The 16,048-nt window shown below is 34.6% G+C and overlaps 1 protein-coding gene across 1 annotated transcript in view; it reads right to left on the reverse strand.

The window, feature by feature from the left end:
• Window positions 1-16,048, reverse strand: part of puf (ubiquitinyl hydrolase 1 puf) — a 1,022,896-nt gene that overhangs the window by 428,046 nt on the left and 578,802 nt on the right. The window contains exons 51-54 of the mRNA XM_090376705.1: window positions 14,906-15,029; window positions 8,793-8,858; window positions 5,416-5,496; window positions 979-1,061 (exon numbers count right to left, since the gene is read on the reverse strand). Of these exons, the coding sequence (XP_090232831.1) occupies window positions 979-1,061; window positions 5,416-5,496; window positions 8,793-8,858; window positions 14,906-15,029 (354 nt within the window). The remainder of the gene's footprint in view (window positions 1-978; window positions 1,062-5,415; window positions 5,497-8,792; window positions 8,859-14,905; window positions 15,030-16,048) is intronic.

The raw sequence follows: 16,048 nt of genomic DNA on the forward strand, positions 1-16,048 counted from the left end.
TTATACCTATGAAAATTTCACTTTGCTATCAATGATATGATTCATTTTGCTATTCCCTTCCAGAGCCTTATGGATCTTATCAGGGTCCCATCTAAATGTTTTGACTCTCTTATCAGTAATTTGTCGTAATCAGCCTTTGCTAGCTTATCCTTTTCTGTGGTGCTATTACAGATTAATTTATAGCTCTTAGAATCTTCAGTACTTTTCATTGCTATGCAATTTTCCCATCTTTTTTTTTTATTTATTATTTTTTTTTTTACTGTATTAAACTGACCAGCTCCATATTTATCCACTTTGGCCTTTATTTAAAGACAATTCCATTTTAACACAGATGGATAAAAGTTTAAGCTCTGCAATAAATTGGTTACTTACTTATCACCATTTGGTAATGAATACAAAAAATTCAATTACATAACAGTAATATTAAAAACCTAGTGAAGTAAGTAATAAATACGTGCTTCTATTAAACATTGTCAGACTGTCTTTTTTTTTTTTTTTTTTTTTTTAATGGAGGAAAAAAGTTCTCAATTGCATATAACATCACAGCAGTTATTCCCAAAGTACTGAGATCTACGGACCCCTTCAAAAATGAAAAGAGTTCGGGGAACCGCTATACATTTATATAGGATTCGCAGACCCCACATACATATATATCTGTGTGTGTGTGTGTGTGTGTGTGTGTGTGTGTGTGTGTGTGTGTGTGTGTGTGTGTGTGTGTGTGTGTGTGTGTGTGTGTGTACACACTGGGCTTTCTGAAAAGAAAATTCAAAGTTTTATGTTTAAAACAACTCAACTTTATTCTTATTTTTACATAAATATATAATAACTTTATTAATCATCAATTTGCTATACATACAATGAATAATTTGACCAGTTCGGGAACCGCTGCATGAAGAATATGTAATATTTTATTTATTTTTAGAAATATAAGATGAAATATTAACTTTTTTTTTTGCAAAATTTAACAAATAATCTTACCTATCAGAATATGGCTGCAAATAAATAGATGAATGCACTGGTTTCAACTGATTAATGACATGAATGCATAATCTCTGAAAAAGCTGTAGGAAGAGAGGGGAAACAAGGATTATTAATATTCAGAAGACTTCAATATTGTTATTGAATTGTTAGTGAACTAAATCAATGCAGGTAAATAGATATAATAATAACCTTAATTCAGAAGACTTCTTAACTCATCTAAAATTTTTTCTCAGTGAACTATAAATCAATGCAAGTAAAGATTTATAGGATATTGAGAAAATGATTCCTGATGGCAAAACAATTATACAAAATTCTAATTCTACAACACCCTATTCATTTTACTTCTGGAAAAAATTGAGACTGAAGAACCTAATAAAATAAATTCATATTTGGTTTGAGCATATATCTTTCAAAAAAAAAACTGCAGTGAAATCAGAATGCAGAAATTTGATTTGGCAATAAGAAAAGATGAATATGGTAGGAGTTTAATATGACAAAAATGAGCTAAATAACCGCTAAATTTATTTATATTTATATAATAATTTGTATTTGGAAAATTAAATGCACGGGGCATAATCCTTATGGGTTTTGATAATTAACTATATAGTATCGGTGTAAATACACCACAGTTAACCCATATATTTGAACTACGTATCTAGCGTAGAGGGCATCGTTTTAATTGTATCTCATAATGTGGTTGCCTTCACAACGAGATAGCTACTATTGCATTACTTCAAATAAATAACGTTTCTCTAGTAGAGAAGACTACTGTTATTTATTTTCAGCGGTACCACCACCCAGACGATCGTTTCGAAGCTGTGCGGCTTCATCATCAGTATTTGAAGTAATGCAATAGTAGCTATCTCGTTGTGAAGGCAACCACATTATAAGATACAATTAAAACGATGCCCTCTATGCTACATACGTAGTTCAAATATATGGGTTAACTATGGTGTATTTACACTGATACTATATAGTTAATAATAATTTGTGTAGAGTTTGGCGCCTCCATAGACAGGTGGGAAGGAGCAGCAGTGCGTAGCACATGCTTCTTGATTAGACCGGGGTTCGAGCCAATCACCACCAAATATGGAGGATGCGGAAAGGTCAGGGAATGACCACCGCATATTCCCGGAGCAATATGGCCTTAGTTGCTAATGCTCCTAAAAACCAAACAACAGTAACAGTGTAGAGCACAATTCATCAGTCTCTCTTACCTCATGAATTACAAAGGTGAGAGGCGCCTCCGCAGCCAGGTGGGAAGGAGCAGCAGTGTATAACACACGCTTCTTGATTAGACCGGGTTCGAGCCCGTCGCCACCAAATACGGAAAGATCAGGAAATGACCACCGCATATTCTCGGAGCAATATGGCTTTAGTTGCTAATGCTCTTAAAAACCAAATAACAAACAAAGGTGAGAAAGCTTTAAGTGCAAGGAAAAGCAAATAGTGGTTCCAGAAGATCATCAGGGTCTCATTACCATAATTCACTTGATCAATTTTCTCATAAAGTTAATTTACCTCATTCAACCATATATCACAACTTACAACAGGTAGGAAAAGTGCTAAAACTTATAAAGTGGGTTCCACATATTGTCATCCAATGAATAAATATTTGAGCTTATTGTATTCTCATTAAATTCAAGTAATCCTCCTGAATTGTTTCATCTGGTGATGAAAAATGTGTGGTTTATCCTGGATTATAATTTCGGTTGACATAAGCACATTACAAATATTACCTCTATTGCATAAAAAAAAACTGGGTTTTCTTTTTTTGCTTTCAGCATTGCTTTTCTTCTATAGAACTTCTCACCCCATAAAAATCTCAAATCCATCCTACCATGGAATACTGTTCCCACATCTGGTGTCGTGCTCCCGAAACATTATTATTATTGTTACCATTTGGTTTTTAGGAGCATTAGCAACTAAGGCCATATTGCTCCGGGAATATGCGGTGGTCATTCCGACCTTTTCGCATCCTCCGTATTTGGTGGTCACGGGCTCGAACCCCGGTCTATGCACTGCTGCTCCTGCCCACCTGGCTACGGAGGCACCCCCAAAATATTAGTCAAGCTCCTTGACTCTATTAAAAAGAAGGCATACAGTTTAATGATCTGTATCCATCCAGCTCAGGACCCTGAGTGTGCCAAGCCCATACTCACCAGATGTGAGCCCCCTGGGTATGTGTGCCTCAACTAGTCAACATCCATTAACTGTTTGACTCAAGACAACTTTATATGTCTTTCTTAAAAAATTACAAATATTCAATTCTAATATGCCAACAAGTATCTTTTGTATTCTCAAAGCTAAATCCATGCATAGCATTAAGTAGTATAAGCTCTAATACCTTTAATGTTTTGGGTTTGATTTAAAAAAAAAATCCCGCTATCTTGATGGAAAAGAACATGAAGATTTTGAGACTGTCAAAAAGAAGCCACGTCATCATTCATTGCTTCAAACTCAAATGGATTTTATAAACACAATACTGAAATTCTTGTAGAAGGGTAACAGGAAGTCAGAGAATGAAAGAAAATATAATTGTCCATTCAGTTAAATGGTTGATTTGATGTGGCCTTGAATTTAAAATTGATTTGGAACAACAGTTCTTAAGGAATAATCTGTTAATCAATACTGTAATTACAAGAAATAATATATAAAAGGTGAAAATTATATCAAGCCATAATTTTATGATATATTTTTTTAAGTGCTATATATTTTTACTTTGAGATTCTCAGGATCTGGGAAACAGGTAGGGTAGGGTAGGGTAGGGTAGGGTAGGGTAGGGTAGGGTAGGGTAGGGTAGAGGGAAAGATGATTTTCCATTTGTTCCCAGAAACACCTTTATTATTTGCTGTTCATTTTGTACTAGGATATGCTGGTTACTTTTTGCTTGTTGTTTGGTTTTTAGAAGCATTAGCAACTAAGGCCATATTGCTCCGGGAATATGCGGTGGTCATTCCCTGACCTTTCCGCATCCTCCGTATTTGGTGGTGACGGGCTCGAACCCCGGTCTAATCAAGAAGCATGTGCTATGCACTGTTGCTCCTTCCCACCTGGCTACGGAGGCACCGTTACTTTTTGCACCTTCTACTATGCACTAATGATTTGTGAAAAAAAAAACCAGTTGCACCCCTTCACAAAATTATAATCTTTTAAATGCTTAATTTTTACTTGTATAAAATGTAATGATAATACATGAAAATATCCAAAACACAGCAGTTCTTTATTTATATGCAGTAATCAAAAATGTTGTAATCCTAAAAATGTTCAAAAAAAAAAAAAAAAAAAAGACAATGTCAATGAAAGCTGATAATCATAAGAATCAAAAATTATATTATGACAGTATCATGCAGAAATAAGTTCCACAACGAAGTATGAATATCTGAAAATATAGTGTGTGATGGTAATAAGTAAACAATAAATAACCATGATAAAGCTGACTGCTATGACATCGCTAGCAATGAAAACTTATTTATTTTTGAGCAATTCTTCTATATGAATATAGTAATTTCAATCTGAAATGTCATTTTTGGAAATTTCAAGACAAAACAACAGTGTGGTACTTACTGTTGACAATTGCAGTAAACAGTTCAGAGATAAATTAGTGCAAGCAGGCTGCAATGTTGTTAGGCTGCATGTTGAGTGCTGCATACAGGTCTACTGGAAGCCTTGTTTTAGGAAGGATGTGGACCCATTGGAATGGGTGTAGAAAAGAGAAACAAAATTAATCAGGGGTACAAAATGGAATATTCTTACCAAGGCAGAGAAAGCAAAACTTTAGAGAGAGACTTATTCAGAGAAACATTTTGTGCAAACTTCACTATTTGGAAATTAGGCACCTGAGAGGCGAGCTCAATCCATCTAAAGTTTTAAATGGATTGAGTAAACTATATACTGATGGCAACCTTATTCTTTCTTGGATAACAGACATAAGGGGATATAAACTTAAATTGAAAAAGGATGGCTGCAGGACAGATATGAGAAAATTTGCTTTCAGCCAAAGAGATTGGTTATTGGAACAAACTTATTAGAGAGAGAGGATGGATATCTGATATGGGTAGGTTTTTTTTTTTTTTTTTTCTGGCTGATGCTGTATAAGTTTGTTTCCTTGTGTCATTTCCCACTACTATTGTGAATATTAAATCGTGATAAAGTGTAAGTAGATAGGTGAAATTATGTCAGGTTAGGTTTTTTGACACACACAAATAACAAGCAACTAACATCAATGAACAAAACACTCAAGAAATTAACTAGTAATCAACCACACAAAAACTAAATAATGACAGAGAGCCCGTGTTAAATTAAAAAAAATCCTAACAGAAAACCACATAATAATGAAAACATGTAAAAATATTTTGTTAAACATTGAGGTACTGTAAAGTTAAATTTCACATCTTCAACATTATAATATAAATAAATTAAAATTTTACTTACTTGTCGCACAACTTGATTTGGACATTTAATGAGTATCTGTATAGGCCACCAGTTGTTTTCTGCCATGTGATCTAAAAACCACTACAAAAACAAACTTTTAAATTACTTTTGAAATTAAAATTTATTAAATATAACTGAAGAGATAATCACTTTGATTTAAATAAGTAGTTAACAGAAAGACCTATCTCTTAGATAATTTTTTATGTGACCTAAAAGAGTTCCAATTGATTTAAGGGTGTTTCAAAAGAATCTTCAAAATATTCTGGAACATATTCTAAAAATAATAAAAATAAAAAAAGAATAAGTTCACATGCACCTAGTAAAATGTTTACTTATATTGGGTAATCTACCTATTCTTATTATTTTGTTATTTTTAATAACCCAAAACTCCAAAGCTTATTTTTAAAATTCAAACAAATTTAAAAACTGACAACCATAGATCCATTACTAGAATTGGACTGTTTATATGGCTTTTTTATCTTCTTATTTTGATTTCTAGAATATATCAAAGAAAGTTTTGCACATATTTTTGAATAAATGTATTGAAAAATATGTGCAAAATATGTTTTACAGACTGATGTAATATTCAATCTCTATTTTGATGGCATTAATCTGTTCTGATATTCTTTTTCTATTTTGCAAATTCCATATTTTTCTGCATAATTTCACTCATTGTCGAACCTCTAATGCAGAAATGAAGCTAAAGTAACTATAAAAGTGCCTACTTACACTTTTTGCCCGATGACAAGGAGTAGAGTCGTCCTGGAAGATGCAGTTACTTGGCAGGTTGAAATGGTCTCTAATGGTTTGCAGCAATTTGCCTTCCAATATAGCCAGCTATCCATTGGCATTTACTGAACCTTTTATAAACTGTAGGTGACCCACTGTGCGATACAAAATGCAGCCCCATATCATTTGGCTGTAGAGAATTTCACTTTTAGACACCGTAGAGATGGCATTCTTCTCTAGGTCTACAGCAAATTGCTTGTCTCCCATCAGAGCCATGCAGGTTGAATTTCTTCTCATCCGAGAAAATAACTGACTTCCACTGCTTGGGGGTCCATTTGAGATGCTCCTTACACAAAATTAATCAGCCCCTTTTCATTTTTTGTGTGAGGATGAGCTTCTACTTAGGACGATGAGCTACAAGTCCATTTTTGAAGAGGCATCTTCTGACTGTTACTGCACTTGCTACCACTCCTGTATGTTCTTCCCATTCTCTTTTCAGCTCAGACGAAAAAGCTTTACGGTTTTTAAGACAAAAGCACTTCAAAATGCAGTCCTGTTTTGGCATAGAGACTCGTTTGCATCTGGTTGCTTTTTTCCTATCAGCAGAACCAGTATTCTTAGTTTGGAAATAAATCTACTTACTGTCTACTGATTGAAAAACAATATATGAAATATGACGGGAAGAACATCTGTCCTCATGTAAAGCAACAATAGCACTCTTTCTTCGTGGCGTCAACTGAACATAACTCGCCATCCTTACATAAGCAGGGAATGACTGCAACTCTTGCAGACTGTGGTTATATAGTTGAAAGTAACAGCTGATGCAATAAGATGTCATCACCTACCCATGTCAATCTTATCTGATGCAATCTGTAAGAAATATTGCCACATACTTACGTTATTTGGATGTCAATTACAATTCTAAGGGGTGATGCATTTTCTTTGAACACCAGTGTGTGTGTGTGTGTGTGTGTGCGCGCGCACATGCATTTATATAGTTATCAACTTCTAACTTTCAAAAATATGGTGATTAGGTATTCATAGTAGAAAGAAAAACAGGATATTTTTCAGAAAGAGCTGGAGGTTTTTAAAATCCACACTGTAGCAGAAATTAAATTTCACTGATAACCACAGGGCTGCATACTATACTATTATTTTAAATTTTATTTACGTGATATTTTTCTGTCTGTGGATTAATATTTGAATTATCTGTTAGACATCAACTGATTATGATTGCTTCAAGAAAGATACGGTATTAGACTTTGCACCCCTTCAGAAACGAGTCAAAGTTTTATTTATAACAATGGCATTGCTGTTCAGACTTGGCTGTCAACAGCATTTCCAAAACTTCAACAAAAATAGACCTGAATTTTTATTTAGATCTGGTCCGATATTCCTGTCACTCAGCACTGCTATGAGGAATTATTAAAATACCAAGGATAACTTGGAATAGCTTGTTATATTTCATACTTCCTTGTGTGCTTGTCAATTTTCCCAACCAAGGGCCACTGTACATCAATTCTTTCTTTTTTTTCATAATAAAATTGTTGAATTAGGCAAAAACTCATAAAAAAATATCTATTTCCTTCAATATTTATTCTGATATTGAAGGAAATAGATTCAAAAGAAGGAAACATTCAAAAACTGTTCTCCAAACAGTGGTATCGGATGACAAATTGGCTCTTCAAATACAATTATATTGAAGTTAAATTTAAATAATTTTCAACTTGATGCTTCTGAAAACTCAGTTTTCAACTTGCTCACTATTCAGAGTTTCAGGTAAGCAGACTTTTAGCAGCCATACAGAAATAATGCTCTGGTCTTTGGAATTCACAATAAAAATCAGTTTGACACAATCCATGTCCACAAATTACCAAATTTATTCAAGTTTTACCGTTTCTGCTATGACTGTATTAAATATATGAAGTTGTAATACTTTTGGATTGTATCAGCATACAAATTATCACTTTAACGGTACAACATGTAAACTTACATTAATTTTTTTTTTTTTTTTTTTAATAATATATTTAAAGTTTTACCATGGCAATTTCTTTTAACATTCATGTTGTTTTGTTGCTACTTGTCTCTCATTGGTCTTTTGTAACTGTGATTGACAAGGAAGGTAGCCAACTAATTTATTGACAGGAGAGGTTTGACTCGTATTTCTAGACTCTATCAGAAATGTGGGTCAGGACTGAGAAAACAATTTATTTTCTTTGAAATTGAATCTTTAATTATATTAGTTTTTAATAAAAATCAATTTATATTATTATAATGCAATAAAAGTTACACAATTTTATATTATGTTCAAATGGAAATGAAAACCTTCAGAAAAAAAAAAATCATATTTTATAAAAATTCTGATTTTAATACAGCTTTATTATTTGTTGGGAAAAGAAAGACAGTGAAAACAGTAGTTTGCAGAAATGCAGAGAAACTCTAATAAGGTGAAGAAAGTGACAAATTGAATGAAAAAGATTTTCAGTTTTAAATAGGAAGTGCTGGCAGCTATGCACTTATTTTATTTACAATGTCATTTATTACATATAAATTTTTAAATTAAAAACAATATATTTGCTTTGTGTGCAAGTTACTCCATGTATTTCATTTCATTATACAGTTTGCAATTTAGCACATAAAAAACATACCTCACATGCTGGCTGACTTGCATTAAACTGTTTAGTTAGCAATTCAATCCACTGGGCTATGGTTGGCTGAAAAATTTGAAATCAGATATATTAAAAACAATTTATGAATTCCAAATATCACGTGTTTTCTTAAATGAAGAAAAATAAATTATGTCACATCACTTAAATCTTGATTTTTATGAACATATTGTTCTTCATATCATTGTGAAATCCTTACAACTGCTAAAAAAAGGGCCACATGTGCCATTTATATCAAAATTGTTAACAAAGGGCTAAAATATCATAATCTTATAATCAATATCACAATGAAATATATATATGTAATAGAGTCAAAAGCCCTGGAACGATCTGTGTAAATAACGTCTAGCTATCCATCACTTTCCAAAAACAGAGGAGGAGTAGGTAAATTGCCAGAAATACACATGATTAAAATCACAACTGATCAAAGGGTGAATATCAAATTCTCCAAGGAACAAAAGATGTTCAAAGTAAGAACTGCAACTTACAATGAATAACAGAAACAAAAGTTTTGGCTAAAACATTCAATAGCTTTATTAGATAGTTTTTAGAAAGAACATTTTTAAGAAGAAGTTTTTACAGATAAATATGTAGATATCAGTTAAAGTGCATGACAAAGGCTTCAGATGGCTGAAGGCTTTAGAAAGTAATCAGAAGGTACTTTAAAATCAGATAGATGGGAAATTTTACGAGCCTTAAAAATTTCTAGGGGGGGAGGAATCATTGTTTAATAAAATACTTTTAATAGATTTCAAAGATTAAAGTGTATGTTTATGAGAGATTTATTCTGCTTATGGAGTTCTTTTTAAATCTCTCAGCCTTTAAAAAGGACTCTAATGGGGAAAGGCTGAGAGATTTACCCTGCTTATTCAATCAGTCGGTTCTGGCTCCTTAACCATCTGCGTATCATAAATATTTGGCAATCCCTTAGAATTGCATCTTTAAAAGGCAAAAACTAACATTTTTAGTAGTAATAAGAACACAATGACACAGATTTAAATTTAATATTTATTGAAACCCAAAACACGTAAAAAATATAAACAATATAAAAAAAACTTGCACTTAAAAAAAACAAGCTCTTTTTATTTTGTCTTCAGACATTTCACTAAATTTACATAGAAATCAAAACAAATTATTACATTCACTTAGAGTTTGAAACCTTTCTTGGATGGCAGTTAAATCTGTATCTACAATTGTTAGATAAAATTTAACTCTAAACATTTCTTTTGGGTTCATAATAGACTCACCTTCATAATCAAAATGACAAAGTTTTGGTTCAACTCTGTGAGGCCAGAAATTCTGCCTCTACTTCTGCATCACTAATGTATTTATTGAAAGCTTCACTGTATCCAGCACCATTAAAAAATTTAACCAATTCGTCCTTGTGCTTACAATGTCATTCTGCCTTACTACAGAACATATAAACTGAAAAGACAACTCGATTTAACATTGAATTAGCAGTTTTGTTTTCATGTCTCTAGAAGTGACTTATTAATATAAGAATGGACTTAATATGAAATAAGTATGGACTTATCAATAAGTTCATGCTTATTTCGTGTCATTATAAATGCAAGATTAAATGTTGCCAATTTGAAAATCCCACACTATCTCTTAGTTTCTTTTGCAGCAAACAGTTTACAGCAAAAGCAAAAGACACTACTGGATTTTGGGGAGAATACTAACCAATTTCTTTCTAATTTTTTTTTTTTACCATTTGGTAAAAATTGTCATAAATTGTAACACAGAAAATTATCTAATTGTAGGAAATTTCATATTTTGAAACATTGCAGGACTTTTTCTGAATTATAATTTCCAATGTTCAGTTATCAATAATAGTTTGCCAACAATAAGGATCTGCTATGTTAAATTCTGTTGTCATTTCAGAAAAATTATCCACTAAATTATCTTCATTACCAAATGATTCACTGTCACACATGGAACCATTTCTTGAACATCCATTAAACAAACTTCGGGCTGGTGATACTCATTTGATGTTTCAGTTTCAAATTCATTCTGGCTAACTAAATTGAATTTCAAAGTGACTAATGTCAATGTTGTTGGTTCATCCACATTTGGCTTTAAGTATTTTAACACTGAACCATGTAATTTTTCTTTTTCCATATCTCTTTCATTCTTTTGTTTGCAATAAAAAGTTTTGTTTTCCTTTCCAATATCTTTTTAAACATAAAATAATAAGTAATTAAAAAAATATATATTAGAAAATGTACTACTTTTTACTAATTTATAACAATATTTAAAAAACAGAAACCTAATGAAAACAACTTTTTGTCTTAAATAAGCTATATCGTTTGCATGCACAAACTGAAACAGCACAGTTTTGATCATTAGCTACATTTAACATTAGCAAGGGCACATGATGCAAGAAAGCAAGCTTATATAGCATCAGACAGACAGACAGACAGACAGACAGACAGACACACACACACACACACACACACACACACACACACACACACACACACACACACACACACACACACACACACACACACACACACACTAAATGTTTCTCTAGTTCTGCCTTCAATCTGTTTAAGCTATGAACTTCTACATCAGATGGAAGTTTGTTCTGACAATCAACCAACCGGTGGCTAAAGGCAAATTTCCGCACATCTATCCTACAACTGTCTTTCCTCAATTTGAATTAATGCCTTCTCAGGTGATTATTCTGAGCAAGAGAAACAATCCCATATGCATTGAGCATGCTCAAACTATTCAAGGCTTTATACAACTCAATCAGATCACCTCACAGGTACCTAGTTTCCAGACACTGTAATTTGCAAAACTTAAGCCTTTCTTCATAAGAGCAATCCTTTGTTCCATTCACTAATCTTGCTGCCCTTCTCTGTACTCCTCCAATAGCTCTACATCCTTCTTAAAATGAAGCCACCAGACCTGTATACAGTACTCAAGGTGTGGCCTGACCATTGCCTTATACAACGGCATAATCACCTCCTTATCCCTGCTAGAAAAATTCCTGTATATCATTGACAAGACACCATAAGCTACTCTTGCAGACTGTCCGCACTGCTCAGAAAACACCATATCTGCCTCCACAATTACCCACAGGTCCATTTCAATCTCTACCACTGTCAGTGTAGTAACACACAATTGATACGTTACTATGGGGTTACTGCTTCCCATATACAGTACTTTACATTTGTCAACGTTAAACTTCATTTGCCACCTCTCAGCCCATTCTGCTCAACTTTTCTAGATCCTGTTGCAGCAGCATACTTTCATTAGTGTCATTAACAACTCTGTCAACCTTCATATTGTCTGCAAACTTGGACATTAAGCTTGATATACTATCATCAATATCATTGATGAATATAGAAAACAACAATGGACCCAACACCGAACCCTGAGGGGACTCCACTAATAACCTTAGTCCACAAAGAGCAGTGTCCATTAATTACCACTCTCTGTCTTCTCCCATTCAACCATCCCTTTATCCAAAGCAGCAATCTGCCTCCAATGCCACACTGCTCCAATTTGTGCAGAAGTCTTCCATGTGCAACAGTATCAAAAGCTTTTCTAAGATCCAAATATATGATATCAAAATTATTCTTTGGATCCAGTTCCTTTGTGACTACATCATAGTATCCAATCAAACTGGTCAGACAAGCCTTCCATTTGACAAACCCTTGCTGTGTCCGAGCTATAAATGAAGTCTTGTCTAGATGATCCTACAATGCTTCTTTAACCAGTGCCTCCATTAATTTCCCTGGAACAGAAGTTAAACTTACAGGTTTGTAATTACCCATATCTCCCTTTGATCCTCCTTTGTGGATTGGGGACACATTTGCACATATCCAGTCCATGGGTACCTCCCCTGAGTCCATGAAAGTTCTCAAAATTATGGCTAAGCGTTTGCTTACTTTCTTTGCTGCCTCCTTTAATATAACTGGATAGATTCCATCCACCCCAGGTGCCTTTTTTTCAACAATTTCTCATCCATTTTACTCTTAGTTATTACAAGATTATCTAGCTTACTGCCAGAGTTTAATACACCTCTGGCATTCCCCTCCCTGAATAACTCCTCATGTGTGAATGTAGATGCAAAATATTCGTTTAGTTTGTTAGCTACCTGAGCAGGATCTTCAACAGTTGAATCATCAATATCAAGTGGACCAATCTGATTCACCCCTTCCTCCTAGAGTTTACACAAGTAAAGAACTCTTTGCTGTTTTTCTTTGCATCCTTTGCCAAAGATTTCACGTAATCTGCCTTTGCCTGCCTAACCTCCTTTGTGACTTGGTTACAGACTAGTTTCTATCTATCATAGGCTTCTGTGTCACCTCTTAATTTATATGTATCACATGCATTTTTCTTCTCTGCCACATGTCTAATTAATTCATGTGATATTAATTTAGGCCTAAACCTTGAACAATATTTCTTAATTGGTAAGAAAAGCCTAGTAGTGTCCAAGATTAATTCTTTGAATGCTTCCCACTTTAAATTTGCCGTTAGCAACATCATCAGTTAGTCCCACCATATAGAATTTAAACACTGTCTCAGCCCTCCATAGTCACTTTTCGAAAGCCAAAACTCTTCCCTTTACCCCTGATGGTAGTTACCTCTTCAAGTAAATCCTACTTCAACATGTTGTGATCACTGCCACCTTGTGGTTCCTTTTTCTGCAGATTCTTAATGCATGAAAAATCACTACTGATAATCAGATCAAGAGTATTAGTCCCTCTAGTTGCCTCACGAACATGCTGCAGTAGAAAACAATCATCCAATAAATCAACAAAAGCCTCGCTAGTGTGCGAGTGACCAACCCACAAATTCCAGCCAGTCTCTGGGAAATTAAAATTCCCCCATTATAAGACACTGTGATTTACTGGCCCACTCTATTTCTCAGCACAATTGCTCACTATACTCATCAGATTCCTTAGGCCTATAACACACACACCTACTCTCATTTTTTTCCTTTCCCAGTGCTTATGTCAAACCAAAGAGACTCAACATTGTATTGTCCACCAATGCCAATTGGATGCAATTCCTTAGATTTGATGTGTTTCTTAACTAACAGCATAACCCCTCCTCTCTTCCTGTCCTGTTTATCCTTTCTGTATACATTGTACTCCCCAAATTCTAATTCTGCATTTCTTATGTTTGTGTGACACCATGTCTCTGATATCCCAACAATATCTGCCTTTGATGTCTTGACTAGCATTTCAAGCTCATCAAATTTATTAACTATATTCCTAGCATTGTTGTACATGCAAGTATACATGCACCTGTTTCTACTCAGTTACCTAACACAGCCCATGTATTTACTTGTCCCACTATGACTCCCAGCAGTCCTGGAAATCTTTATTGCCTTGCTTTCCAGGCTGCTGCTCAATTGCATTTAAATAGAAGTAGTTCAAGAATCACTTTCACCTCTGCCAGTGGCTACTGTTAATCTGTTAGTCCGTGTAGTCCCCCAAGCTAGCAGTTTTCTGACCCATCTAACTCTGCCTCAATAGCATCAGAAAATATTCTTGCACCCTTTCTATTTAAGTGTATCCCATCCCTGTAGGAGCAGTCTCTCCTGTTAACGAGCACAGACCAGGCTGAGAAAAATTCTAAACATTGAGCCTTGCACAATCTCTCCAGGGGCCAAAATGATCAACAAGGCTCCCATCATATATACTCCCTCCTATCGTGTCTGGGCAGAATTTCAGACACTTTCAAATTCAATCCTAACTCGTGGCTTTTTTTCAACATTGACCTGTACTTGTTAAGTAATTCTGCCTGTCACCTACTCTTAATATCATTGGTGCCAATGTGTACAACAATATCACCCTCTGTTTCCTTAAAAGATATCTGCTCTACAATATAATCAACCTTTGCCCCTGGCAGACATACACTGGTTCTGTTCCACCTTTGTTTGTTGTAGTTAGTAGTAGTACTGAACGGTAAACAAGCTTACAACATGCATGTTGTAAGTTTTAATTATCATAAATGGCAGGCAGCCATTCATGGTACTCATACTGTAATTACTTTACAATTGTTTATGTTAGACAACATTTAACTTTATATAATAATTATTTACTGAACTTTGAAAGAAAAAGCACTCATACCTTTTCTTTGGCATGTATCAATGTTTCCAAAACAAAGGAAGTTCCTAGTTTTGCTGATAACAATGTAACATCCTTATAATTATTCAGAGTTTGAGGAATATAGCCGCAAATCTGCCACATAAAACTGAAAAAAAAATTTAATTTAAGAAAAAATCAAAACACCACATATGATTTATATATATATATATATAAATCATATTTTATTATATATAAAATCATATTACTATATATATATATATATATAAAAATCATATTACTATATATATATATATATAAATCATATTAGATTCAAATTACTTAATCTCAGAATTTTTATATATCTTAGCAGATATTGATCATTACAGAAACAGAGAACTCCTTGTCGTTTTTTGCCTTCAGTCTGGGTGGTTAGCCCCAGTTGAAGTCATCTAGATTGTGGGTAGACAACGATAAGTTTTATGTATATACATATACAGGGTGATTCACTACCAGTGCGACAAACTTGCAGGAGGTGTAGGTGGCACAAAGAGAAATCGGAATCACATAGCATTGCAGGGTCCGAAATGCCTTCGTCATGCGGTAGAGGATGTTGAACGGGAGGTCCCGTGAACAGCGATCCCGCTGGAAGTCAGCATTTGCGAACCGGTTCCCGAGGCAGTAGGATGGACGAGTATTCAAATGTTGAACTGGCCGACATGCACCTCGCTGTTGTTATTCGTTGTTACTTGGTTTTTAGGAGCATTAGCAACTAAGGCCATATTGCTCCGGGAATATGCGTTGGCCATTCCCTGACCTTTCCGCATCCTCCGTATTTGGTGGTGACGGGCACACGCACCTCGCATGTGGAGCTGCAGACTGTAACGGGCGTGCCGCTCTGCGCTTGTACCAGGAATGTTTCCTGCACAGACATGCTCCACATCATACGATTTTAGCACGTGTGCACAGAAGGTTACGTGAGACTGGTTGTTTCACGAGAGGTACCATGAATCAAGAGCGAACGATAGGGACGCCAGACAATGAGGAGAATGTCCTACATCTTGCAGAAGGCAATCCGAGTACAAGTACTCGAGCGATAGCCAACGATTGGGTATTTCCCAATCCACTGTATGGAGGATACTGTCAACAAACCAAATGAGTTCATACCATCTGCAACGCGTCCAATCA

This window comes from Mastigoproctus giganteus, chromosome 6, assembly GCF_048544385.1.
Source record: "Mastigoproctus giganteus isolate SK-2022 chromosome 6, ASM4854438v1, whole genome shotgun sequence".
In the NCBI taxonomy this organism is placed as follows: domain Eukaryota; kingdom Metazoa; phylum Arthropoda; class Arachnida; order Uropygi; family Thelyphonidae; genus Mastigoproctus; species Mastigoproctus giganteus.